The 24,344-nt window shown below is 40.0% G+C and overlaps 1 protein-coding gene across 3 annotated transcripts in view; it reads left to right on the top strand.

Moving 5' to 3' along the window:
- The first annotated feature begins 13,064 nt into the window (after nt 1-13,064).
- LOC117419791 (mucin-2-like) overlaps nt 13,065-24,344 on the top strand; it is a 38,028-nt gene continuing 26,748 nt past the window's right edge. For all 3 annotated transcript variants that reach the window (XM_058986068.1, XM_034926382.2, XM_034926381.2), the window contains exons 1-14: nt 13,065-13,168; nt 13,812-13,841; nt 14,003-14,050; nt 18,439-18,664; nt 18,927-19,056; nt 19,284-19,335; nt 19,442-19,518; nt 19,729-19,921; nt 21,276-21,395; nt 21,634-21,754; nt 21,849-21,987; nt 22,750-22,842; nt 23,960-24,032; nt 24,133-24,270. In XM_058986068.1, coding sequence (XP_058842051.1) covers nt 13,120-13,168; nt 13,812-13,841; nt 14,003-14,050; nt 18,439-18,664; nt 18,927-19,056; nt 19,284-19,335; nt 19,442-19,518; nt 19,729-19,921; nt 21,276-21,395; nt 21,634-21,754; nt 21,849-21,987; nt 22,750-22,842; nt 23,960-24,032; nt 24,133-24,270 — 1,489 coding nt within the window. In that variant the 5' untranslated portion in view covers nt 13,065-13,119. The remainder of the gene's footprint in view (nt 13,169-13,811; nt 13,842-14,002; nt 14,051-18,438; nt 18,665-18,926; nt 19,057-19,283; nt 19,336-19,441; nt 19,519-19,728; nt 19,922-21,275; nt 21,396-21,633; nt 21,755-21,848; nt 21,988-22,749; nt 22,843-23,959; nt 24,033-24,132; nt 24,271-24,344) is intronic.

Raw genomic sequence — 24,344 nt, 5'->3', positions numbered from 1 at the left:
TGCTCCTTCACTATGGCCGTGTGGGCCACTGCTCTCTTCTGCGACTGAGAGCAAATCAACCAATCATCCAGGTAATTCAACACACAAGGGGGTTAGGTTAGGATGGCATCCACACACTTTGATAATGTGCGGGGAGCTAAGAAGAGGCCGAATGGCAGCATGGAAAACTTGAAGATGCTTCCCTGAAAAGCGAAACAGAGATATTTCCTGTGCGCTGGATGAATAGGGACATGAAAATACGCATCCTTTAAGTCCACAGTCGTAAATCAGTTGCCTGGCTGGACAGATTGGAGGATGTGGCGATGTGTGACCATTTGGAATCTCATCTCCCTCAAGAACCTGTTGAGGTGTCTCAGGTCTAGGATGTGGTGGAGGCCACCATCCTTTTTTGGCACTAGAAAGTACTTCGAGTAGAATCCCTCCTCTTGAGAAGTGGGTTCTACAAGACGAATGGCTTGTTTTTGAAGTAATGTTTTTACTTCTTGCCTGTGGGGCCAAGACCTGGAGAGGGTTGCTCACGGATGTAACCGTGATCCCTCGAAAGGGAGGAGGGCCAGCGCGGAACTGCAGTGCATAACCGGTGTGTACGGTGGCGAGCACCCAACAGTCTGAGGTGCAAGTGCGCCAGTATTGCAGCTGGTGTTGTGAGAAGGGGTGGGTCTGAGTCCGCAAGCCTTCAGGAGCCCTGCTGGGGCTGCTGAGGCTGTAGTTAAGCCTGTCTTGGAGGCTGCTTAGGGCAGCGTTGGAACTACCTCCCGGGGTGTTGTTGTGCTGGGGCCCCACGTCCGGCAATGCCTCAGGTCGCCACGCAGTGCAGTGGTGATGTGAACCGTCCGTGTCACGGGCAGACGCCAGCGTTTCATCATCTCCCGCACAGGAAGGGAGCATCGCAGCCACCTGTCAAGACGCCTTCCGCTCTCAGTGGTAGAGTTGCAGGATCTCCTCCACTGCTGGCCCAAAAGTATGGCCAGTGGAGATAGGTGCGTTCATCAAGTTTGACTTGTCTGTGTCCGGGACCCTGGCCTGTGACAGTCAAAGCTGTCTGCACACCACTACAAGGCCTGCCAGGCTTCTGCCCAGGGTTTGCCCTTGGAAGCCTGAAATTTGCAGCAGCGTACCTGAGACTAAGCGCAGCTCTGAAGCTACTGGTTCAGGGAGGGGCGTCGACTGTAATATGCCTTCCAGGTTGGCCGTGAGGAGACCTGCCATGTTGGCCAGGCACGTTACTTACGTTTAGGCTGTGTACGCCCTTTTAAGGTGGGCCTCTGTTATACTGCATTGGCCATTAGGGTATGCAGGGTCCTTAGACAAACCTCCTACCAGAGGGTCTTGCACCAGGGCCACTATGGAAGAATCTACTGGCGGGAATTCCACTAGGCCCAGCACCCCCACACCTTCCAAGGAAGCCAGGGTGTCCTCGGCTCACCGCACACCATGCAGCTCACCACTCTTGGTGGCTGCATGGTGAGTCTGCAGTGTGTAAAAAGGCGGACAGCTAATGGCACACGCTTCGGAGGACAGCGTGTGTTCGTCTTCGCCCCTCCCGAGTCAGCGCAGGGGTGGTAGCGGTGAGCTGAGCCAAAAAAATTATTGAACACTACTAAATTGGGAAGAAAATAACAAAAAACTAATTGCCGACTACTAAATTTTTTCAAAAAAAAGAAAAAAATTTGGCCTGCGTCTTAAATTCGAGTACAGTATAGTGATGCATGTATTAAAATTGCCAACAAAAGATGAGACTACCCGAGTACACAAAACAGCAACGTGACCGACTGGCAGTTGAAAGTTTGCCATAGTACTTATCTTGCAGAGTGGACACTCTCCTCCTCGATGTTTACAAAGCAAGCTTTTGCTCAGTGCCTGCCTGTGTAGCTATGTCCGTGGTGCAGTAGCCTCGAACTGGCGCTGCTGTGTTCTTAAACAGGCGTAGGCTACCTGGGCACTCCCCCCAGCCAATCAGGACCTCCATATCAGCTCAGCCACAACAGGATTCTTCCTGTCACAAAGCGTCATTAGCTTCCTGAGGAATTCAAAGAGAAGCTTTTACAATTTCGTTATTAGGCTTGGTTCTAATCAGACCCCCATATTTTTCTACTAGCCAAGCAATACCACAGTTCACAAAAAGGGAGAAAAACATGTGTGAGTAATCACAACTGGAAATGAGAAGCAGCGCATAACTGTAATGCTCTGTGTGACAGCAGACTGGAAATGAGAAGCAGCACATAACTGTAATGCTCTGTGTGACAGCAGATGGCTGCAAACTGCCTCCATACGTCGTTTTCTTATATGAGTAAATGCACCTTTATTTGATTTTAAATTGTTCCCTCAAGTTGAGGGTGGGAAATTTGGGCTGCGTCTTAAATTTAAGGGTGTCTTAAATCCGAAGGAATACGGTATTATATAGTTTTTATGGATGCACAGAATCCAATATTTTGAGATTTGGCCAAATACAAAATCCATCTCAAAAGATTCAGCCGAATACCGAACTGAATACCGAATCTACGAAAACTGTCAAGAAAAACTGAAGCTACTAACAAGGGATGCGCACAATCTATTGGTTTGAGCCTATTAGTTCATAGTATTTTTATTACCTAATGGAAACATATCCCTGAATTAGATTTCAGTTTGAAACTTACACAATTTACCGATAGCCCCCTCCCCCCACAATAGAAACGTCAAAATACAGAACAGTTTACTTTACCTTTACAAGAAAGGAGAGCTGCATCTTTGCCATAACCCACTATTTTCTTTAATGACGTTTCAACCTGTGTCACCTAATCTGAAAGTAGGGTGGCCAAGAGGCTCCCGAATCTCGGGACACTTTAAGGCAGGCCAGGTTTTGTAACTCACCTCTCTAAACTGCAATGTATTCAGTAAAGTGAGAGTGAATTGTGCGAACTGTCGCTAAATTAATTGAATTGTTTTACTTAGTTGTTACCAAAAGCACACACCTGCCTGCAAGGATCGTTTCCATCAATCAGACCTATACAGTAGCTGATTGGCTTTCTGAGTCTCTGACTGGGCAGGTGAAGCAAGAAATATTAAACAAATAGAAACTTTACCTGCTGTCATAAGGCTAAATGTGCAGGTGAATGCAAAGTTATAATAATGGTGTTGCACTATTTTGATAGATATTGTTTACTGTAAGAAAAAATTCAAGCAATACGGTTAATCGTTGTTACGAGGCTCTCCGGATAGAATCACCACCACAATTAAACAATTAACTACATTTACTAAACTGCTCAAGCAATTCACACTCACTTTACATGTTGAATACATTGTATTTTAGAGGTGAGTTAAAAAAACCTGACCTGCCTTAAAGTGTCCCGAGATTCTGCAGCCTGTTGACAACCCTATCTGAGAGCTATGAGGAAAAACTTACCGTGATGAGTGACCTGAATCTCCCTGTGAAATAAAACCCACATTGATTTAAATGCATCGTGTGTGTAACACATATCAAATAGGCTACGAAATAAAATAGTGATACTGTGGTATTAAGTGGTAACTAATTGGTATAATAACCTGGTCATTAACACAAAAGTGATGGTTTAAATGTAGTTATACTTATAAAGGGAAATGTCAAACATCATATACAACTGGTTTTGCTTTGTGTTATTTATTGTGGTTAAATTATTTAGTTTAAAAGACAATGTTGTAACTTTCTTTTAGTACGGAAGACATTGTTTCATAAAAACAATGTATTGAAATTCAATGTCATACTGTATAGTGTATGTAAAATGTAAGTTTATATATTATAAACTTAAAGTACAATTTAATTGTATATTGTAATAATTATCCTTCCAAGCATCCACATCTGAAAACACTGTTTTTGTGTTCATTCTTGTTTTTAAACACTTGTGAGACAGTATGGATCTGTTCTTTAAGTCTGAACAATTGAGTGATATATTAAACATGCCCATTTAAGTTTTCCTTAGATCTTGAGGTTCATTTGTTTACCCTTAAAAGTTAGTACTTTATTGTGGGGTTCGATCAAAACATAATGCAGTGATGTCAGGTATTCTATAAAACACTAACATCTAGTCGAAAAAAAACTCACTAAGTGCATTTTTATTAGGCATTGCAATGCATAATATTACACAGATGCCACCACTATATAACAACACAACACTCTTACACAAGCCTTAAATAACAACACAACATTCCTGAGTTAAAGCTTTGTAAATAGGGTCCATTGTGTAATGTGGTACGATAATGTGCAATGCGGTTCCTTAACAGGTATTGTCCAGTAAAAATGTACTGTTTCATTGCCACATTTGTTTAAACCTATAGCAATGAGATCATTCTCCTTATACAGTACATTATGGCCCCTACACACACGTACATTTCTAGTTTAAAGCAGCTTAATGCAAAAACATACCACGCAAATCTGTCATTTTACCTAATAACTTTACAAAGATATCCTTTTACACTGTTTTGTTATATTTGTTTTGTAGGTGAAGAATGCCAGTGAAGGTGCTTGGGTTGTTATTTATTTTATTTTATTCATTTATTTTTTAATTTAGTTGTTGCCAATGGTTTTTTACCCCGGTTTTCTCCCCAATGTCATTTGTACAGTTCTCAGTTACTTCACAAGGAAACTATTCTTAAATATTGTTTACTGGTAACGGGGTGGCAAACAAATGTCAAACAAAGGAGCTTTAGCATGGACAATTATTTTACTGGCATTACTATTCAGAGGTAGATTTCAATGAAATCTGTACAAAACCCAAACAAAGAGAAATAAACACTGTTCAGTCACCGGCTAATATTATGTGGTGCACAGCCTGGTTCTAAAACGCCATGATCTTACAGTGAAGATGTGTATGAAATGAAAGAAGCTGTGGTACCAATAAATCAGGGTTTAAAATGGTAATAGTTCATGGTTGAACCAGGAAAAACACAGCGTAATAAAATTATTAAAATATATGGGACTGGTGTATGCACCTAAAACCACACTTAGGTTACTGGATTTATCGATTGTACACAAATATCGATATTTTAAATGTATCCTAAGAAGAAAAAAAAAAAGATATTAAAACATTTCTTATGTTTTTTTAAATGCAGTATATTAATATATCCAGGATGTATGCCAAAGGAAATTAATGTGCATGGTCTGGACAAGGGAGTTTGTGATGAAACAATGTGGGGTGGCTTACCATTTTGGGAACGGCTGATTTAGATGCTTGTCTAGCACTTGCTATATACTGTAGATAGATATACAAGTTCTTGATCATGCTTTCTGTATTCTTGTATTGGTTTTGTTTAACCATCAATTTTCTGAATGTGTCAAATGTCATAGCCACAATACAGGTCCATTCAAGACAGAACTAGATACCACAGAACATATTCATATAACCAACAAATAGGCAGCTACTCTGATTTTTCTAGATTTACAGATTTACTTAGGTTTACTATTTTTTTCTTTTGTTGTATTAATTGGAAGCTTTCAAAACATTATAATGATGGTACCAGATAACAGGATTGAAGTAGGGTTGATTCTTATCTTTTTTTTTCTGTGTACACCACCCTCATCCACCAAGAACCTCGGTGTCACCCTCGACCCCTCCTACTCTCAGCACATCTCTACTCTGGCACGCTCCTGTCGCTTTTTCCTCAGCAAGATACGCAGAATTCGCCCCTTCCTCACCGACTGCTCCACACAGCACCTCTCTAAACCCCCTCTCGCCCCCTCCGCTCCTCCACCACCGGCAGATTAGCTGTACCCCCCTCTGCTCCCCTGCCTCCAGAACCCGCTCCTTCTCCACCCTTGCCCCTCAGTGTTGAAACAACCTACCCATGGATATCAGGACTGCTCAGTCCCTGACCACCTTTCGGCGCCTCCAAGACACACCTGTCCAGACAGCATCTGTAAGCCTGACAACTCTCGACTATATGACACCCAACTGTATAAGTACTTGCATCATCATGTACTTGCACTTAACTGCTCCATACTTTGCTGTATTCTACTACTGCTCTCAATCATTGACCTTACTCTTAAAGGTAACCATAACCGTATTCTCGTTTTTTTGTAACTGCTCTTATTTTAAATCGTTCTTATCCATTTATTGTACTTACTACTTGCTCTTAATGGAATCTACTCTTATAACTGCTGTTAATGGAATTTACGCTTATAACTGCTCTTAGTCATAATCACTCTCAACGCCATTATTTACTGTAATTTTTATTTTCTTTCATTTGAATTTGCTCTTACTATTGATTTTATTTTATTCTATAACTGCTATTATCTGTAATGTGATACTTTGTAACAACTAAGTCACTATGGATAAGGGTGCCTGCTAAGAAATAAATAATAATAAAAAAGGTTCTAGAAGGAAACACACACCATGCAAACACCTTATAAGAAACAAATTATAGGAGCTGCTTTTTAAATTCTTTAGTTCCAGTTTTTCTTTTATTACTTTTAGGCACTAGCTGAAATAAATGTCACCTTGATTTTTGATGTATATTTATTTATTTATTTAAGTTTTACCTTTGTGGCAGGAAGGTATAGATGCCCAACATCTCACAAATCAAGGTGAGGATTATCACTCTATTTTACTAAACCCTTCCACTGTTCCAGACACACACATACACACACACACACACACACACACACACACACATATATATAGTGTTCTTGGTTGCTGTTGTAACAGAAAGTAAACAATGAATAGGTGCTTCTCTATTCTATTCCACTTAACTTGCTGTCCTCTAATTCAAACATAGATGAACACTGTATTAATGGGGTGTTTTTAACAAAAGACCATGGTACAACTTGCAAGGATTAAAAGTGGTGTACTTTGCACAACACTGAGTGGGATTTCAATGCAGCATTACATGTGTATTCATTCTGTTGAAAATTGTATACATACTTGCATAATTTGATTTCTCTTTATCCTGTGATGACAAAATAATTTAACAAGGAACAGCCTTATGCTTCTCACTTCATTCCTTGTTTGGATATACTTTTTTTTTTTTTAAATAGCAGTTTCTTTAGTTCTTCATGTGTCAAGTTGAGTTCTCTATCAGGCCTTATTCCAGTCAGAAATTAAAAAAAAAAGAAAATGAAATACCAATACTACATTCAACAAAAGTTGGATGTTCTTTGTTTTTCATTTACTACTGTATTTATTTACTGTATGTTAACTGATTTTATATTGTATCTATGCAACACTTGACTTCAACATTTTTTTTTTTTTTAATTTAGAGTTCCTGCTCAAACTTGTTATACCACATTAATACCCCTAGGGAATACAGTTCTTTTTAAATGGTGTTGCCAGACAACATGACTAAGGTAAGGTGGGTTATGGCAGAACTGGTTCTATCTGCTTTAGTGAATAGTTACATAAGTAGGGTTTATAATATTATGTTTGTTTGTTTGTACCTGTGTAAAGTTCAAGAAGGAAACACTCACTATACAAAACAATTAAGAAATCAATTATAGGAGATCTTAATTTATTATTTTGATTTAATTATATTTTCTCAAGAGACTTGCCTTGAATGCTACAAGCTGACAGATACATGACCTGTGGGATGAGCCAGAAGTTAGAGTTACGGGGCTCCCGAGTGGCGCATCCGGTAAAGGTGCTCCGCGTGGAGTGCAGAATGCGCTCTATAGTCTGGACGTCGCCGTTCGAGTCTAGGCTATTCCACAGCCAACCGTGGACAGGAACTCCCAGGGGGCGGCACACAATTGACAGAGCATCGCCCGGGGGGGGGGGGGGGGGGGGGGGGGGGGGGGAGGGTTTAGGTCAGCCAGGGTAGTCTGGCCGGGCACCTGTGGGCTTGCCTATAAGCTGCCCAAGAGCTGCGTTGTCCTCCGACGCTGTAGCTCTTGGGTGGCTACATGGTGAGTCCGCAGCAGTCGGCTGACGGCACACGCTTCGGAGGACAGCGTGTGTTCGTCTTCGCCTCCCGAGCTGAGCATAAAAAATTAATGGCCATTCAAAATTGGGAGAAAATAATAAAAATAATTGGCAACGACTAAATTTAAAAAAAAAAAAGTTAGGGTTATTGTGGCGGAGTGTCCCGCCCCTATTTATTATTATTTGTATTATTGTTTGCGGCGCGGATAACAACGCCGCGTATTTCTTATTATTTATAATTCAAAAACCCTGTGAGGATGCGTGGCTGATCAGCTACTGATTATTTAACTAGCTGACAGTCGCGCATCCTTACCAAACGCGTGCAGACTGTGGCCGAGGGGTAATAAGATAATTAACAGCTAGTTAACCCCTCGGCCAGAGTATAAGAACCTGCAGCTGTCTGTGCTGCAGTGTTGGGTGTACAGAGATGAGGTACGGGGAGATAGAGAGGAGACAGAAAATAACAATTGCTAAAACATGCTGGATTAGCCAGCATGACACTTAATTGTTTGTCTGTTTATTTGTTTGGCCCTCGTGCTCTTTGGTTTCTGTTTTGTTGTTTTGTTTACATATTTTGTTTTGTTTTATTTATTTATTAAAATCAGCTGAAAGCCGTTGCGTTCAGTTTCACCCGCCCATCCATTGTTGTGGTTCTGTTACTTCCTGGTCCGTGACGTCACCACACCTCACCACTGCAAGCCAGCCTGCCACATATGGTGTCCTGCGTGGGACAAACAACGCCTCCAGGAGCCGGACCAGGAAAGAAAAGGTCGTTTTTTTTTTTTTGTTTTTTTTTTCGAATAAGTGTTTTTGTGTTTGGAAAAAAAAAATGGATAAAGTGGATGCCTACATGGAGAGGTGGCATGAGCATCAGAGGGAGTTGAAGGAAGGAGGGGCTACGTGGTGCCTCGCCTGCCTGGAGTATGGGCACCTCCCTGAGGTGTGCCCATATGAAGACCCCCTCTTTGTGCAGGGCTTTGATCGAGGTGAGGTGGAGACTGCGGAGGAGTGGATCTACCTGAAGGCCATACCATCACCGCAGGTGGATCAGGAAACCTGCCTCACCTGCCTCAAAGGGGAGGAATGGTCCTTTGCCGTCGGCAAGGTCGGGCACAAACCACCCGACCAACCCCCTCCATGGCAGGAGGTGGAACTACTGGTCCCAAAGAAGGGAAGGAGGGACAGTGCCAAGAAGGCGAAGAAACAGGCTACAGCGCCCGGAAGGGGGGAGCGCGAGCATCCAGCGCCCAGAAGGGGGGAGCGTGAGCATCCAGCACCCAGAAGGGGGGGGAGCCCGTGCATCCAGCGCCCGGAGGGGGGGAGCCCGTGCATCCAGCGCCCGGAGGGGGGGGAGCCCGTGCATCCAGTGCCCGGAGGGTGAGAGCCCGTGTATCCAGCTCCCGGAAGGGGGGAGCCCGTGCATCCCGCGCCCATGAAGGTAGAGCCCGAGCGTCAAGAGCCCAAGAGAGGGAAGCTCAAGAGTGGACGCTGGGATGGCTACCTTCGCCTGGTCGAGGCCTCAAGTTGGCGCCCTTCCTGAGGGAAGGGGGGTCACTCCGTCGTCAACTGCCCCCGCCCTGGAGAGGATGAGGAGGGACGACCGAAGGGCAGCTGGGAAGCATACCTCAGCGCACTTGAGACCATGAACTGGTGCACTGCCTGTGGGGAATGGGGACACTTTGTGGTCAACTGCCCCATTCTCCAGGAAGAGGAAGAGAAGGAGAAGCACCGGTTCCCTGCACGAGGAGGAGACTACACGCTGTCCCCACCTCAACCGTTTCCACCAGCAGGAGCAGAGCAGCGGGAGCTGCCTCTGTCTCTGCCACCTCCATCTCCACCTCCACCAGCAGAGGGTGAATAGCTGCTGGTTCCCTCTCCACTTCCACCAGCAGAGGGTGAATGCCTGCTGGTTCTGCCTCAACTGCCGTGGGAGGACTGCTTGCCCCTCCCACCTTCACCAGCAGAGGGTGAATGCCTGCTGGTTCCGTCTCAAGCGCCGTGGGAGGACTGCTTACCGATCCCAGCTCCACTAGCAGAGGGTGAATTCCTGCTGGTTCCGCCTCAACCGCCATAGGAGGATTGCTTGCCCCTCCCACTTCCACCAGAAGAGGGTGAATACCTGCTGGTTCTGCCTCAACCGCCGTGGGAGGACTGCTTGCCGCTCCCAGCTCCACCAGCAGAGGGTGAATACCTGCTGGTTCCACATCCACCGTCATGGGAAGGACTGCTCCTGCCCTGCCTCGCACCGCCCAAGGATACCTGCCTCGCACCGCCCAAGGATGCCTGCCTCGCACCGCCCAAGGATGCCTGCCTCACACCGCCCAAGGATGCCTACCTCGCACCGCCCAAGGATGCCTGCCTCGCACCGCCCAAGGATGCCTGCCTCGCACCGCCCAAGGAAGCCTGCCTCGCACCGCCCAAGGATACCTGCCTCGCACCGCCCAAGGAAGCCTGCCTCGCACCGCCCAAGGATGCCTGCCTCGCACCGCCCAAGGATGCCTGCCTCGCACCGCCCAAGGAAGCCTGCCTCGCACCGCCCAAGGATACCTGCCTCGCACCGCCCAAGGATGCCTGCCTCGCACCGCCCAAGGATGCCTGCTTCGCACCGCCCGGGGCTGCCTGTTGCTCCGCATCGCTTGGGGCTGCCTGTTGCTCCGCATCGCCTGTGGCTGCCTGTTGCTCCGCATCGCCTGGGGCTGCCTGTTGCTCCGCATCACCTGGAGAGCCACCAGTACGAGGGAGAAGTGGAGCTCCCGCTGCCGCCTCCATGGCCAGGAGCTCCCCTCCCGAGTTTGCCTCCCGAGGGTCCGCTGCTGCTGCCGTCGCCTCTCGAGGGTCCTGTTTTGCCTGGGGTCGCTACCAGTCCTGCCATGCGGCAGGAAATACTGTGGCTGGAGCCCCATGAAGGGCAGCTGCCGGCCACGAAGAAGGGGGGGAGGTCAGAAGACCAGCTCCCCCAGCCGCACTTTCGCGGGAGGAAATACTGTGGCTGGAGCCCCATGAAGGGCAGCTGCCGGCCACGGAAAAGGGGGGGAGGTCAGGAGACCAGCTCCCCCAGCCGCACTTTCGCGGCAGGAAATACTGTGGCTGGAGCCCCATGAAGGGCAGCTGCCAGCCATGAAGAAGGGGGGGGAGGTCAGGAGACCAGCTCCCCCCGCAGCAATTTTGTTGCAGGAGAACTGGTGGCCGGAGCCCCACGGAGGGGAGCTGCCGGCCATGAAGAAGGGGGGGCAGGTCTGGAGATCACTCCCAAAATTTTTTTGGCCAGAGGAGCTGGCCTGTGCGCGGGCCATCGGAACGCTACGGCTGTTTGGGTGGGAGGAGGACATCCCACCGTGGCCGTCACCTTTGGTCCGTTGCTGCCCCTGTTCCTGGGCTGGGACTGCTAGCCGGGACTTTGGGGACTAAGGGGGGAGGTGGCCGAAAAGGCCATGTGTGCTGCGCGCAAGGGGGGGCATGTATGGCGGAGTGTCCCACCCCTATTTATTATTATTTGTATTATTGTTTGCGGCGCGGATAACAGCGCAGTGCATTTCTTATTATTTATAATTTAAAAACCCTGTGAGGATGCGTGGCTGATCAGCTACTGATTATTTAACTAGCTGACAGTCGCGCATCCTTACCAAACGCGTGCAGACTGTGGCCGAGGGGTAATAAGATAATTAACAGAACCTGCAGCTGTCTGTGCTGCAGTGTTGGGTGTACAGAGAGGAGGTATGGGGAGATAGAGAGGAGACAGAAAATAACAAATGCTAAAACGTGCTGGATTAGCCAGCACGACACTTACTTGTTTGTCTGTTTATTCGTTTGGCCCTCGTGCCCTTTGGTTTCTGTTTTGTTGTTTTGTTTAAATCTTTTGTTTTGTTTTATTTATTTATTAAAATCAGATGAACGCCGTTGCGTTCAGTTTCACCCGCCCATCCATTGTTGTGGTTCTGTTACTTCCTGGTCCGTTACGTCACCACACCTCACCACAGCAAGCCATCCTGCCACAGTTATATAGATTTATTACAAAATATATTGAGAGGACAATAACTTAATGACTTAAAAAGAATAATGCTGCAGAAGCAGATGTTGTAGGAAAAGTCCTTGGGTAAATAGAGTTGATCTTTCTTGGGCATATCCTGTTTAAATATTTATTAATAGGAAGTAATTTGGAAAATAATTTCCAGGCATATAAACTTTCCTCTGATCTGGACCATAACTTCTACAAATGAATGAATGCCCAGTTGCACAACATAAGATCAAATTGAGATTGCTGAGATTAACCCAGAGTGTTGATTTAAGGGCTCCTGCGTATCGATCTCGGTTCCCTTCAGGCAGGCATAACACACAGGGCGAGGCAATCCACACACAGGCGGAGGGCGAGCGCGAACCCGGGACCTCTCGCACTAAAGCATAGTGCCGATACCGCTGTACAAAAGAGCCGGCTACACACCCTTACCACATACTACAAACCTCGACATGCAGGATTTCCTGATTCGTATTAATTAACTGAAGAAAATTACCCATTGCTACTTTAGGTAAGCTAGTCCAAGCTAGTGGTCTGTAAACAAGCAGTTAGTATTTAATGTTGTGCATGACCTTTTAACATCATTCATAAACTTGAATCCAATAACCATTTTTTTCTTCTTTATAAGGAATTTGTTTATGTGTGAATTTATGTGTGTTACTTTTCATGCTACTTTTCTGCATTTCTTTTTTCATTTTTATAAATAACTTGCATTAGTTTGTTTTATTGCATTAGATTTGTGGGTTTGAACTACATTTCAAACAACTCATCAAGCAACATAATGAAGGATGGACAAACATATCTAAATTTAAAGAAACCTTTTTTTTTCTTTCGTTGCTGCTACAAAACCTTGCTACCTTAGTTCTCTTTAGAACAGATTAACAACATAGATTTCAAAAGGGGCAAAATAGTTATGTAACATGATATATGAATTTGTGTGTGTGTGTGTGTGTGTGTGTATGTTTTTCTAACGATCATAAAGTAGTTGCAAATGACACACCTGAAAATATCCCAAAGTAAAATCAATAACCTAGTTTTTGAAAACAAGGAAGACAATTATAAATTTTACCAATTTGAAAACACTGATAAGTATGACCGGTTTTATCTGGTTATATACTGTAATGACTGTGCCGTCACTTCCTCATACTATTCAAAGTGGCCTGTATGAAAATGCAATATAAGAGACCCTAACAAGGAAATTCTGCACTTTGCATTTGTTGATGCTTGTCACCATCTAACAACATGCATCTTGCAGTGATAGTGCTTCTGTGTGGCTCTTCTCTACTCAAAGGTAGGTCATCGTTAAGATTAAAATTACTTCTTTTTTAAAATATGTGATTGGTATAAGACAAATGTGCATTCTCTCATGTATTTTGATTTATTTTTATTATTTATTTCTTAGCAGACGCCCTTATCCAGGGCGACTTACAATTGTTACAAGATATCACATTATTTTTACATACAATTACCCATTTATACAGGTGGGTTTTTACTGGAGCAATCTATGTAAAGTACCTTGCTCAAGGGTACAGCAGCAGTGTCCCTCACTGGGGATTGAACCCACGACCCTCCGGTCAAGAGTCCAGAGCCCTAACCACTACTCCACACTGCTGCCATATATATATTGTTATTAATGTTATGTAAATCATGTCTTACTGTATCATTGTAGGTATTAGTATCACTTTAAGGTATAAAGTATATCAAGTAAGCACTTACACTTGAATGCAGGATTATAAGCGGAAAATGTAGAATAATATTTTGGTTATTTGACCTTTAGCCTTCAGTATCAGCCTTGGCACTATTGTATAGCTATACAAACGTATCAATATAATAATAATAATAATAATAATAATAATAATAATAATAATAATAATAATAATAATAATAATAATAATAATACAATATTATGCTTTTTGCTTCTTTTTCTTTACTAGGAGTCGTTACAACCACCAGTGGGTCTGATGGTAAGTTATTGTACCTTGCAGATTCTTTTTAGTCTTAGGATAATTTTGTATCCCAGTTTAAAATAAACTTACTGTTTATCATGAGAAAAGTCTTATTATAGACTACTGTAACCATAGTCCTCGTTAAATAGTTTTATTATATTCCATACTTGTATTTTCAGGCATTCCAAAGGGTATTGGAAACATGCTTGTTTACGATGACAAACCAGGTATGTAAAAGTTCCAATTGTTTTTATAAATGCAGATATACGACATATATATATATATATATATATATATATATATATATACAAACATGAGATTTCATCATTTAAATTGATGTAAACGGTACATCATAAGACTTACTAGAAAGGAATGTCCTTCGTTATGTATTAGACACTGGAAATTATCAAGTAACTGCCTGGGATAGCACACATGTTATTCAGCATTTTGATGGGTTTATCTTATCCACCACATTAGCTGGGATCCAAGACATGGTGTCATGCTTTGCACATGTTCAGTGGTTACCTTTGTGGAGTAAAGATGAAAAGAAGGAAAAAATGCCACCCTGTCACAGGTCTCTATCCAACTGATGTTATTAATCGCTTTAACAATGTTCTCTTTACACTGGCATTAAGGCAAATCTGCACCATATTCAATTGTTAATAAAGCTCGTGTTAAAGGGTACATAAGGACCTTTTATTGTGTTACATGTTCCCATGTGTTGCTACAACTGTTTACGTAAGGTGTGTGTTGTTTTTTTTTTGTTTTTTTTTTTAATTTTGACCACTTTTTTAAACTTTTAAATTGCATTCCCTACCTCAAGATGGCTTCACATGTACCCGCATGGACCGCTCAGAAATACATTTCCCATCATCCTCCTGCTCACATATGTAACTGAGATGGATTCACCAGTGAGCAGGAGGAGGATGGGAAATGTTGTTCAGGGAATGCAATTTAAAAGTTTAAAAAAGTGGTCAAAATGTAAAAAAAAAATTAAAATTAAAACAATACACAAACCTTACGTAAACAGTTGTAGCAACACATGGGAACATGTAACACAATAAAATAAAAAAGGTCCTTATTTACCCTTTAAGGCAGGTCTTTTCATCAGATGTAGTTGTTTTTACAGTGATATTCATGAATTAATTGTCGATTAATAGTTTTTAACATAAATTTAAAAATGTTACGCTCACAGTAAATACTTTTTCCATTGTGATTTTGGCAAGTAAGATTGTTTTTCTTCGTTCAGTAATTGTATTCAGTATTTTAACTTATCACAAAAGTACTTCAAGATTTGCACCAATATAAAAAGTAACTACATTCATTGTTAATAATACTACTCCCAATGTTGCAGGAGGCGCATTAAACAACAGTCAGCTTTTCCAGTCAAAACAATGAGTTGAATTATATACTGTAATTTTTTTTTTAAAGTTTTTTGTTTAAATCATAACTGGCTTGGTTTACATGCAAAAATAAAAATAAGTCTCATCTTTTTGGTAGATCAAGAGAAGGAGATGTGATACCTTCTATTGGACTAACTAAACAATAATTAATCACAAGTTTCAAGACCTCAAAGGTCTCTTCTTCAGATGAAAGTAGGAAAGACAGACTGATGTATGAAACTTTTCCTTTTTTTAGTAGAAACTTTCAGGCAATTTGGTTTTGTATGTAGTTTTCTTGGGAGGCTATATTTAAATATTCCTGTCAAGCGTTCTAATTTGGCCTTGCATGATTACTGATATTGTGCAGCTTTCTTAAACTGGGTTTACAAGAAGCTTTTAAGTTGTGTTGAAGAACCGCAAGTGCACAGTCCGGATCATTTGGCCAACAAAAAAAGAAATAAATACATCAATAAATAAACAAACTAACTAAAAAAGCAGGGGAAATAAAACAGAAACCCAGACACAGCCTTACATAAATACCAAAAAAAAAATATCCATATATTATTTGCTAAATAGTTTTTGACTGCATGTATATTTAGATGCATATTATACATGTACATATATAATAAGGTTTCCTACTGATCCTTATGGTAGTCTATGAATGATAATACATAATGATAATAGATAATAACGATAATAGATAATGCATAATGTTCTTATAATAATAATAATAATAATAATAATAATAATAATAATAATAATAATAATAATAATAATAATAATAATAAATACATGCATCCAAATTCTGCAGGGACAGTGCAAGCCTCTAGCCAATAGAATCTTGTTGTTGTACTTTTTTATATTGGGGATCTATAGGGCTCCCGAGTGGCGCATCCAGTAAAGGCGCTCCTCGCAGGATGTGCCCTATAGCCTGGAGATCGCTGGTTCGAATCCAGGCTATGTCACAGCTGACCGTGACCGAGAGTTCCTAGGGGGCGGCGCACAATTGGCTGAGCGCTGCCCGGGTAGGGAGGGCTTAGGTCGGCAGGGGAATCCACGGCTCACCGCGCATCAGCGACCCCTGTGGCCGATAGGGCGCCTGTGGCTCTGCAGCGGAGCCGCCAGATCTGTGTTGTCCTCCGGCACTATAGGTCTGGTAGCATTGCTGTGGATCTGCAGTGCGAAAAATGACGGCTTGGAAGGAGCACGTTTCGGAGGACGCGTGTTTCAGCCTCCGTTTCCTGAGTCGGCGGGGGGGTTGCGAGCGGTGAGCCGGGGATACAGATAATAATTGGGCATGCTAAATTGGGGTGAAAACCAGGGTAAAAATAATTGGCGACGACTAAATTTTTTTAAAAAATATATATATATTGGGGATCTATTATACTGGTAGCTCATACTAGTTCAACAAATTCCTCAGCAGATGCTAAGCCACTCAGTATTTTTCTAACTTTTAGCATAGCTGGGAACTGGTGCAAGTGATGTCCTACATTATTGCTGCGGGCTTAAGACTGCACCAAGCTTAAGCGACCACACAGAGTTGAAGTAAAACCTAATACACTTTGCAAGATAGTTTAAGAAAAACAAAAACATGAAAAAAAAACGAGTTGGTTCCACAAATTTGTTCAAAAAGACAAATACGGGTCATCATCTTACTGCAAGACTTACATAAGGAAGTTCCAGAAAGTCCCAGGTCGATTAGCATCTAGTGAGAAATGTATTGAACTTGTATGGACTGCCGGTATACTGGATGCCCAACGACAACAACAACAACAACTATATACTGTATATATATATATATATATATATATATATATATATATATATATATATATATATATATATATATATATATATATATATAACTACATTCTGCTGGCGAGAGCCTTGAACTGTCCCTACGGATTGAATTTGGATTCAAGTATTATTATTATTATTATTATACAAACAGTATGTAGTGGGAAATGTGGGCAAGTACACTGTAAACCCTGATAAGTCAAGTTTACTCAAAAAAGTTGAGTAAACTCACAGCCTTAATATAATTAAGTTTAGCTACTCATTTAGTTTTTGTTATGACAACTTTCTCTGGTGCTGACTAAACTCATAACATGTATATTCATGTAACTTAATCCATTTTACTTTCTAATAGTCAAGTTAGTTTGAACATTTTTATTTCATTTAAACAATAAAAAGTTAGCTAAGGCAACAGAGCGTGCAATCAACAAGCTATTTCATTAGCTACCAGTGTAGCACTTCTGCTTATGCGTTTATGGCAGCATTTACAAGTGGTGGAACCAGGCAGATGCAGAGATATAGACAGAGAGAGATGGGAGGGAGGTCACATCCGCAGACTGACCACCGAATGGGGGTGACCACACACAACACAAGAAGAACACATGTAAGGGAGCAGGCGGGGGCACAAGAGACAAGCAAACACAACACGCATGTGCAACCGCACATACACAAAACAACAACACAATAAACAACAAATAATTCCAAAAATAAATTGTACAAGTCCTGCAAGGACTGATGGGAATCTAGTCCCCTGATTCTACTTAAACCATTTATGTTTGAACAACTAAAGTAAATTTGAATGTTCAAGTAACTTAAAATGGATGAGTGTTATGAATAAAATTTGAATTTAAGTTAATGTAACTTGATTTAATTTATTTAGAATGACTTTGGGGTTTTTACAGTGTACGGCTGTCTATTGTAGATTATCTACTAGTATTTACAAAGTGTGCTGTACTAAACATACTTCCTGAAAGGTACTACCAAAATAGTGTGAGAAAATGGTGAGACTTATTTTTCTTTTTCCATGTAAACCAAGCAGGCATCTTTTTTTTTTTTTTTACATAATTTTATATAATGAAGATGCTGTTAAGAGTAAATAGCTTCAAATGACAAGCTGTTTACTGCCACCTGCTTTTTAGTGATATTTTCATTAAGCTTTCCTCACAAAAACACCTTACAGAGCAGGCTTTATATTATGAAAATAATACAAAAAAACTAAACTCAATATTTGAACAATAGAAATCTGACTAATTGCAGACATAATAGAAATAGGAATAATATTTTTGAAAAAAAAGGAAAGCAAAATGGCTTGTAAAACTACAGAATTCTATGTATTAATTTGTATGTTATCAAAAACACTTTCTATAAAATTAATTCTATGTATTAATTGTTGTGTTATCAAAAACACTGATTCAGTATTTACTGTAATCTGATTGCAGTGGTGTGCAGTACATTTGGAAGTGGATCACTCAGGACCTTCAAAAACAACTTTCTCTATTTGGGATCAACTTGTGCGTTTGTGTTCAGCCAATCATCTGAGACTGACGCTCAATTTAAAATAATAATACAGCGAGGGGAAGATGGTATTCTGGCTAAAATTAAAATCACTATAGACAATATTGAAACTGTTGTGGACAATGGAACCATTTCTGTTGATGGAACAAGGTAAATATTTTAAGTATATGTGAAATAAAACATACAGAAATATAGTAAATATATAAATATTTGTATAAACAACAAAAACATACATTCTGATTAAAATAGTCCATAGGAATATGCTAACCAGGCTGTTGGCCCAGTGTATGAATATAAACTGAATGTGCTTCTACTCTGTGTGTGTGTGTGTGTGTGTGTGTGTGTGTGTGTGTGTGTGTGTGTGTATTCCAGCATTGCCATTATGATATTTACATTACTTTGGAATTCACAGGATTTCCCTTCCATTTGATCACAAATCAATCCATATCCATAAATACGGGATTTACACAAGACTAAGGAGTAGGAGAGATTTTCTGACAGTGCTGTGGAATAATCAGGGAAATGGAATAGATGCACTTTGGGTAAGATGTCAAACTTTATCGACTCTGTAACTCAGGTGTTTATTAATGAAACATGTATTATGGATATATCCTAAAAGATGTATTGCGGACACAGGCCCTAAGCCTTAACTTAAAGTAAAGATATATATTTTGTTTTGTAGAGTAATGAATGAATTGCTATGTGAGCTTTCATAATATCATAACAGCTTAATCCAAATTATATTTTATTATTTCCTTTTTTCTAATAGATGAATCTTAAATCTGACTATCAAGATAAAACACTTGGTCTATGTGCTGATGGTAATATTTATTTATTTATTTTACAAGGGGGGGGGCATATTCTCTTACAACTTTGTCATTACAATACATAAATATACACTAAACACATTTTTGTTCTTCTATTTAGCAAGTAATCAAGAAAGTAAATATTCTAGTGAAGACTGTGAAGACAAAGATGTTATACCAACATGTGAAGGTGACATTGTAAGTGTCAACTAATGTTCTACAAAGAAAAATAATAATTCACCTAGCTGTGTTTGTTTTAATATAGATTTTTATTGTTTGAATAGGATAAAGTTAAGATAAAATACGTCCATGTAACTAAAATAAAATGTGCGCTTCTTTGTTTTGCAGTTTATTTAATCCATTTCTCTTCAAGTTAAATAAAAAACCATGTGTGCTCTTTTGTTTTAGGTTTGCCAGATGACCATATCAAGTTACTTAATGTCTTGCAGTGGAGAATTAACCCCTAAATATATAGACACTTGCCAAAAGGAGTTTTGTAATGGTGTACAAAAAAAGGAACGTGTGTGTCCTGTTTTTGAAGAAATGACTCGTAACTGTGAAGAAGTCACAGATAGAATCTACAACTGGAGAGAGGACTGTTGTAAGTTATTATGGATTTCAATATATTATACATTATTAGGATAAAGTCTGAGGGAAAATCGGTTAGAAAAAAAACAAATATATATATATATATATATATATATATATATATATATATAACAAATTCAGTTTTTTGTGTTTATATTGTTTAAATAATTTAAAACTTTTGTGTACATCCAAAAAAACTTAATATTTTCATTGAGGGAGTTTCCATGTGTGTTCTAATTTTACTCGAGCCAAATTAAAATGGACCTATACATTTCAGGTTTCTATTGGCTCAGTTTATTTTACTCGAGAATACCCTCTTTTCACCCGACGTCATGCAAATAAGGGAAGGAGGAGGTCGATATGCAAATTAGCCATGAATAGAGTTCTCAAATGTGGTTTCCATGCACAGAGAGTAGGTACACAAGAGAATCTCACCTGGAAAGCCATGGTTGTCAGGTGACATCTTGTTTGAGTGACACTTTAAAGCACAGTGTTAAGCTCATGTAATAAAGCTGTGATTTGCAAATGCCTCGTGCCTGGTTGTTTAATAATGTGTTTTACTGCTCTTGCAGAAATTGTTTTTCAAATGTCCATTGGTGGGGTGGCATGTTGTTAGTAGTGAATAATATTTGAACTAATTTATCACACCACTTATTAATTAAATTAAAAAGAAAATAATTAACCCAGAGGTATATAATGAGACTGTCCAACCCAGCTATTGCAGATCACCATGGCTGAAAACCAGTGGAGACGTAATATAGACAGATACTATAGAGATCTGTGCCGGACATCTTCCATGTATGCTCCCAAGGCTGTCTGGATTGGGAGCAATGGATATTTTCACATGAAATGCGGGTTTTCCATAAGAAAATGGGTGTGGATTTCCTGTGTTTTACGTCATGCTCATGAGTAAATGAGATTCACCCTATCCATCTCTGTGGCTCTTATTTTCGGTAACAAACCTGATCCTCTCGAGTTCTCCCAAACGTGCACATGCATCGCCACTTCACGTGTAAATAACCACACACGGAAACTCCCCCATTGTGTGTGTGTGTATATATACATACACACGTTTAGGAATCTATTTCTTCTACTTTACATCAAAGTCTCATGTGATTGTATAAGGCTCGACTTACAAAGATCTTTGGTACCCGACTTTCATGTTTTGAACAGGGATCTAATTGTAAAATGCTGTTTACTATTTGAAACTTTTAGGAAACATACACATTGACTATGCCACATTTAAAGATAAAAGGGATCAAATAAAAAAATGTAATACAAAGATGATAAACTCACAATTTAAATTATTGAATGTGTGATATAAACTGTCATATTAATAAGCATTTTTGTTCTCCTATAAAATACAGCTACACCCACCTGTCCAGGAAACCTGGAGTTTAAAGATAATGGCCCAGCCTTCATCCAAACATGTTCAAATCCAACATATTCTGATGAGACACATACCAGCACTTGCATTTGCCCAGAAGGTAAATATATATATATATATATATATATATATATATATAGGAATGTTTGAATGATGAGAGTAGTGTCCACTCACTTGCAGTAAAACTCCACAAAGATGTTACTCTTATGAGTACAGTGTTTAAGTGTTTGTAAATGTTTCTACTACATAAAAACAGTTTTGAAATGTATATATTTTTACATCACTTGATACTTGTAGTTGCTAATTCATGATTTATTTATTTATTTATTCCCCATAAGGTAAAATTCTTGATGACCGCCTAGGACAAAATAAATGCGTGAAACAGAAAGATTGCCCCTGCAAATTTGATGGACAGATTTATAAACCACATAGCTCACGTACAGGATTGTGTGAATCATGGTGAGTCCAGTTAGTGCCTAATAATAATAATAATAATAATAATAATAATACTTTTTTCCATTGCCTAAACATATTTTAAACATTTTCTTATCAGCACTTGTGAAGATGGAGAATGGAATTGTCAAAAAAAGGATTGCCTTTCAAGGTGCAGAATTGAAGGCGGGTCTTTCATCCATACATTTGATGGCAAAGAGTACACATTGCATGGAAACTGCAAGTACTATGCTGCTATGGTAACTTATGTTTTATGTTTTACACTTCATCATGTGTATATTCCTTATAAAAATAATATTTAACATGAGTTTAAATGAAAGCAAGAAATTCTACCAAGTGACATCAGAATATCCACATAGGCAGTTTCCATGCAGTTTAGAAACTCCAAATTTTCTTTCCATTGTTGTGAGAATGTGATGTAGCATGCACATATCACACACATTCCTCACACTATAGGAAGCTTGTGGCCTGACAACATGGTATGACTTAAAAAGGGTGGGTAAATCATCTTCTCACGCTAAAAAAACTCACAAATTGACCAAAATACCGATTCACCATGGCAAAATACTTTTTAAAATGTTATTTTATTACAAATAAACACTAAACAAAGTATATGTCAATAATACTTCATTAGTTTTATTGTGTATAAGAAAAAAAAAAAAACTTTTTGCCTTGTATGCTAATGGTTGTTACCCCAGAAACTGGTTGTTTCCTAAAACTTGTACAAAATACAATAAATAACTACACTGGACTCGTACCCATGATCCTCTACCCGCTACCCTCTTTTTCATATGCCAGGGAGTACAGCCCCTGAACTATCCAGCAAGGGGATGCCTAGCACTGCCACCTGCTACAATGTATTCATTTGGTAAAGCACAGTAAATGCTAGTGAACAGCAAAAATACCATGCAAATTCAGCCACCATCTGAATAACTTAAATTGTAAAGGTTTTCCATTAAACATTTTTTTTTTAAAATTATTATTTCTGTATACATTTATAGGGGGATGACTGGAAACTAATAATTCAGCTGAGTAAGTGTGACAGCAGAACGACTTGCCTGACAAGGGTGGAACTTGAAATCACTGGTAACCAAGTAAGTTTTCAGATTGAGAGCACATGTATTTTTAAATTAAATTGTGTGTTTGCAATGAAAGGCAATTAATGTCAAATTGTTAGTGCAATCTGACACCTTGGCCTTTGCTACTTTGTTGGTTAGATGTCTGATTTTATTTAATTAGAAGCGGGCTGCCCCACCCTCATATGTCCAGTGGATTTGGGATGTCATACAATTTCTCAAATTGGGGAAATAAAATAATTGTGCAGAAGTCCTTCTTCTGCTATGTTGATCAATTTAAACTGCCATCCCTCTCCTGAATTTTCATAGATCCACATTCAGACTCATTGTTGACCTGTGTGACCACAGATGAACAAGCTTCTCTTTCCTTTTTGTATTGTGTGATATGTTACATTACAAGGTGGAATCTCTCAGTTGGGGGGCGGGGGTGGGGGGGTGGGGGGGAATGGGAGCGGTGACTATTTAGTTGTTTAACCAAATCATTTTATAATTTCAGCAAGCCCGCATATCAAAGGTCAAAGGTTAATTGGCCTGCTCTGTTGAATTCAGTTGTTATTCTTATTTTTGTTCAATGTTTTTAATAATGTAGCAACGCAGGTAACGACAGTATGGAGTGGATGGTTTTTAAAATGTAAAAGGACAGTCACAAAATGCAGAACCTGGTTGTCTGAGATGAACTGTGAGGTTTAAAATATGTATTATTCATGTTTTGAAGGTCATTATTCAAATGGAAATGAAACCAAACAGATTCCACTCAGTTAATACAACATTATTCCAACATAGAACTATTCAGTTGAGCATCAAATCCTTATGCCATATTCAAATAGAGTATAAGCTCCCCTTATAATCATTTACTGATGATTTTGCTTTTTATCATCTGGACATGCTCATCGTGGATGTAATGAGTTGATTTTATTCAGTAGTAATACAAATACAAGTAGTACTAAATTAGACAAACATTCCAACAAGAAGTCTTCGTCAAGATTCAATTGAAGAGCCCCTATAAACTAGAGGGGGATGTGTTTGGTTTCATTCCACTGTTTACTAATGACCTGGGAGATTAATAATACAAGTATATGTGAATGTTTTAAAAAGGCAATTGCATGCTTATATAATGTATTTATTTATTTTACAGATAGTCACTTACACATTCACTGAAGAAGGCATTTACGTTGATGATAAAGCCACTGCTGAAAGGTATAATTCAGGTAAGTAGAAAAAAGGAACCTATTTTAAAGCAGTTGCAAAAACAAACAAACAAAAAAAAACTGTTTTTTTATCACTTTGTATTTATTTATTTTTTTCCAGAAAATGTGCAATTTTTCCCGCAGTCTTCATTGTACATTCAGGTTCAAACAAAGTTTGGTATGAAGATGCAAATTCAGAGGAGTCCTTTTATGCAGCTGTATGTGACATTACCTGCCATTGCAAAGGGAGTTACAAAAGGTAGGACTGCTGTGTGGTTTACCTGTCATAGTTTATTTGTGTTATTTTCACTCTTCAACTTGTATTTAAATTGA

The sequence above is a fragment of the Acipenser ruthenus genome, chromosome 14 (assembly GCF_902713425.1).
Source record: "Acipenser ruthenus chromosome 14, fAciRut3.2 maternal haplotype, whole genome shotgun sequence".
In the NCBI taxonomy this organism is placed as follows: domain Eukaryota; kingdom Metazoa; phylum Chordata; class Actinopteri; order Acipenseriformes; family Acipenseridae; genus Acipenser; species Acipenser ruthenus.
Note: the sequence above shows the minus strand (reverse complement) of the source record. Positions and strands in the feature narration are given on the sequence as shown.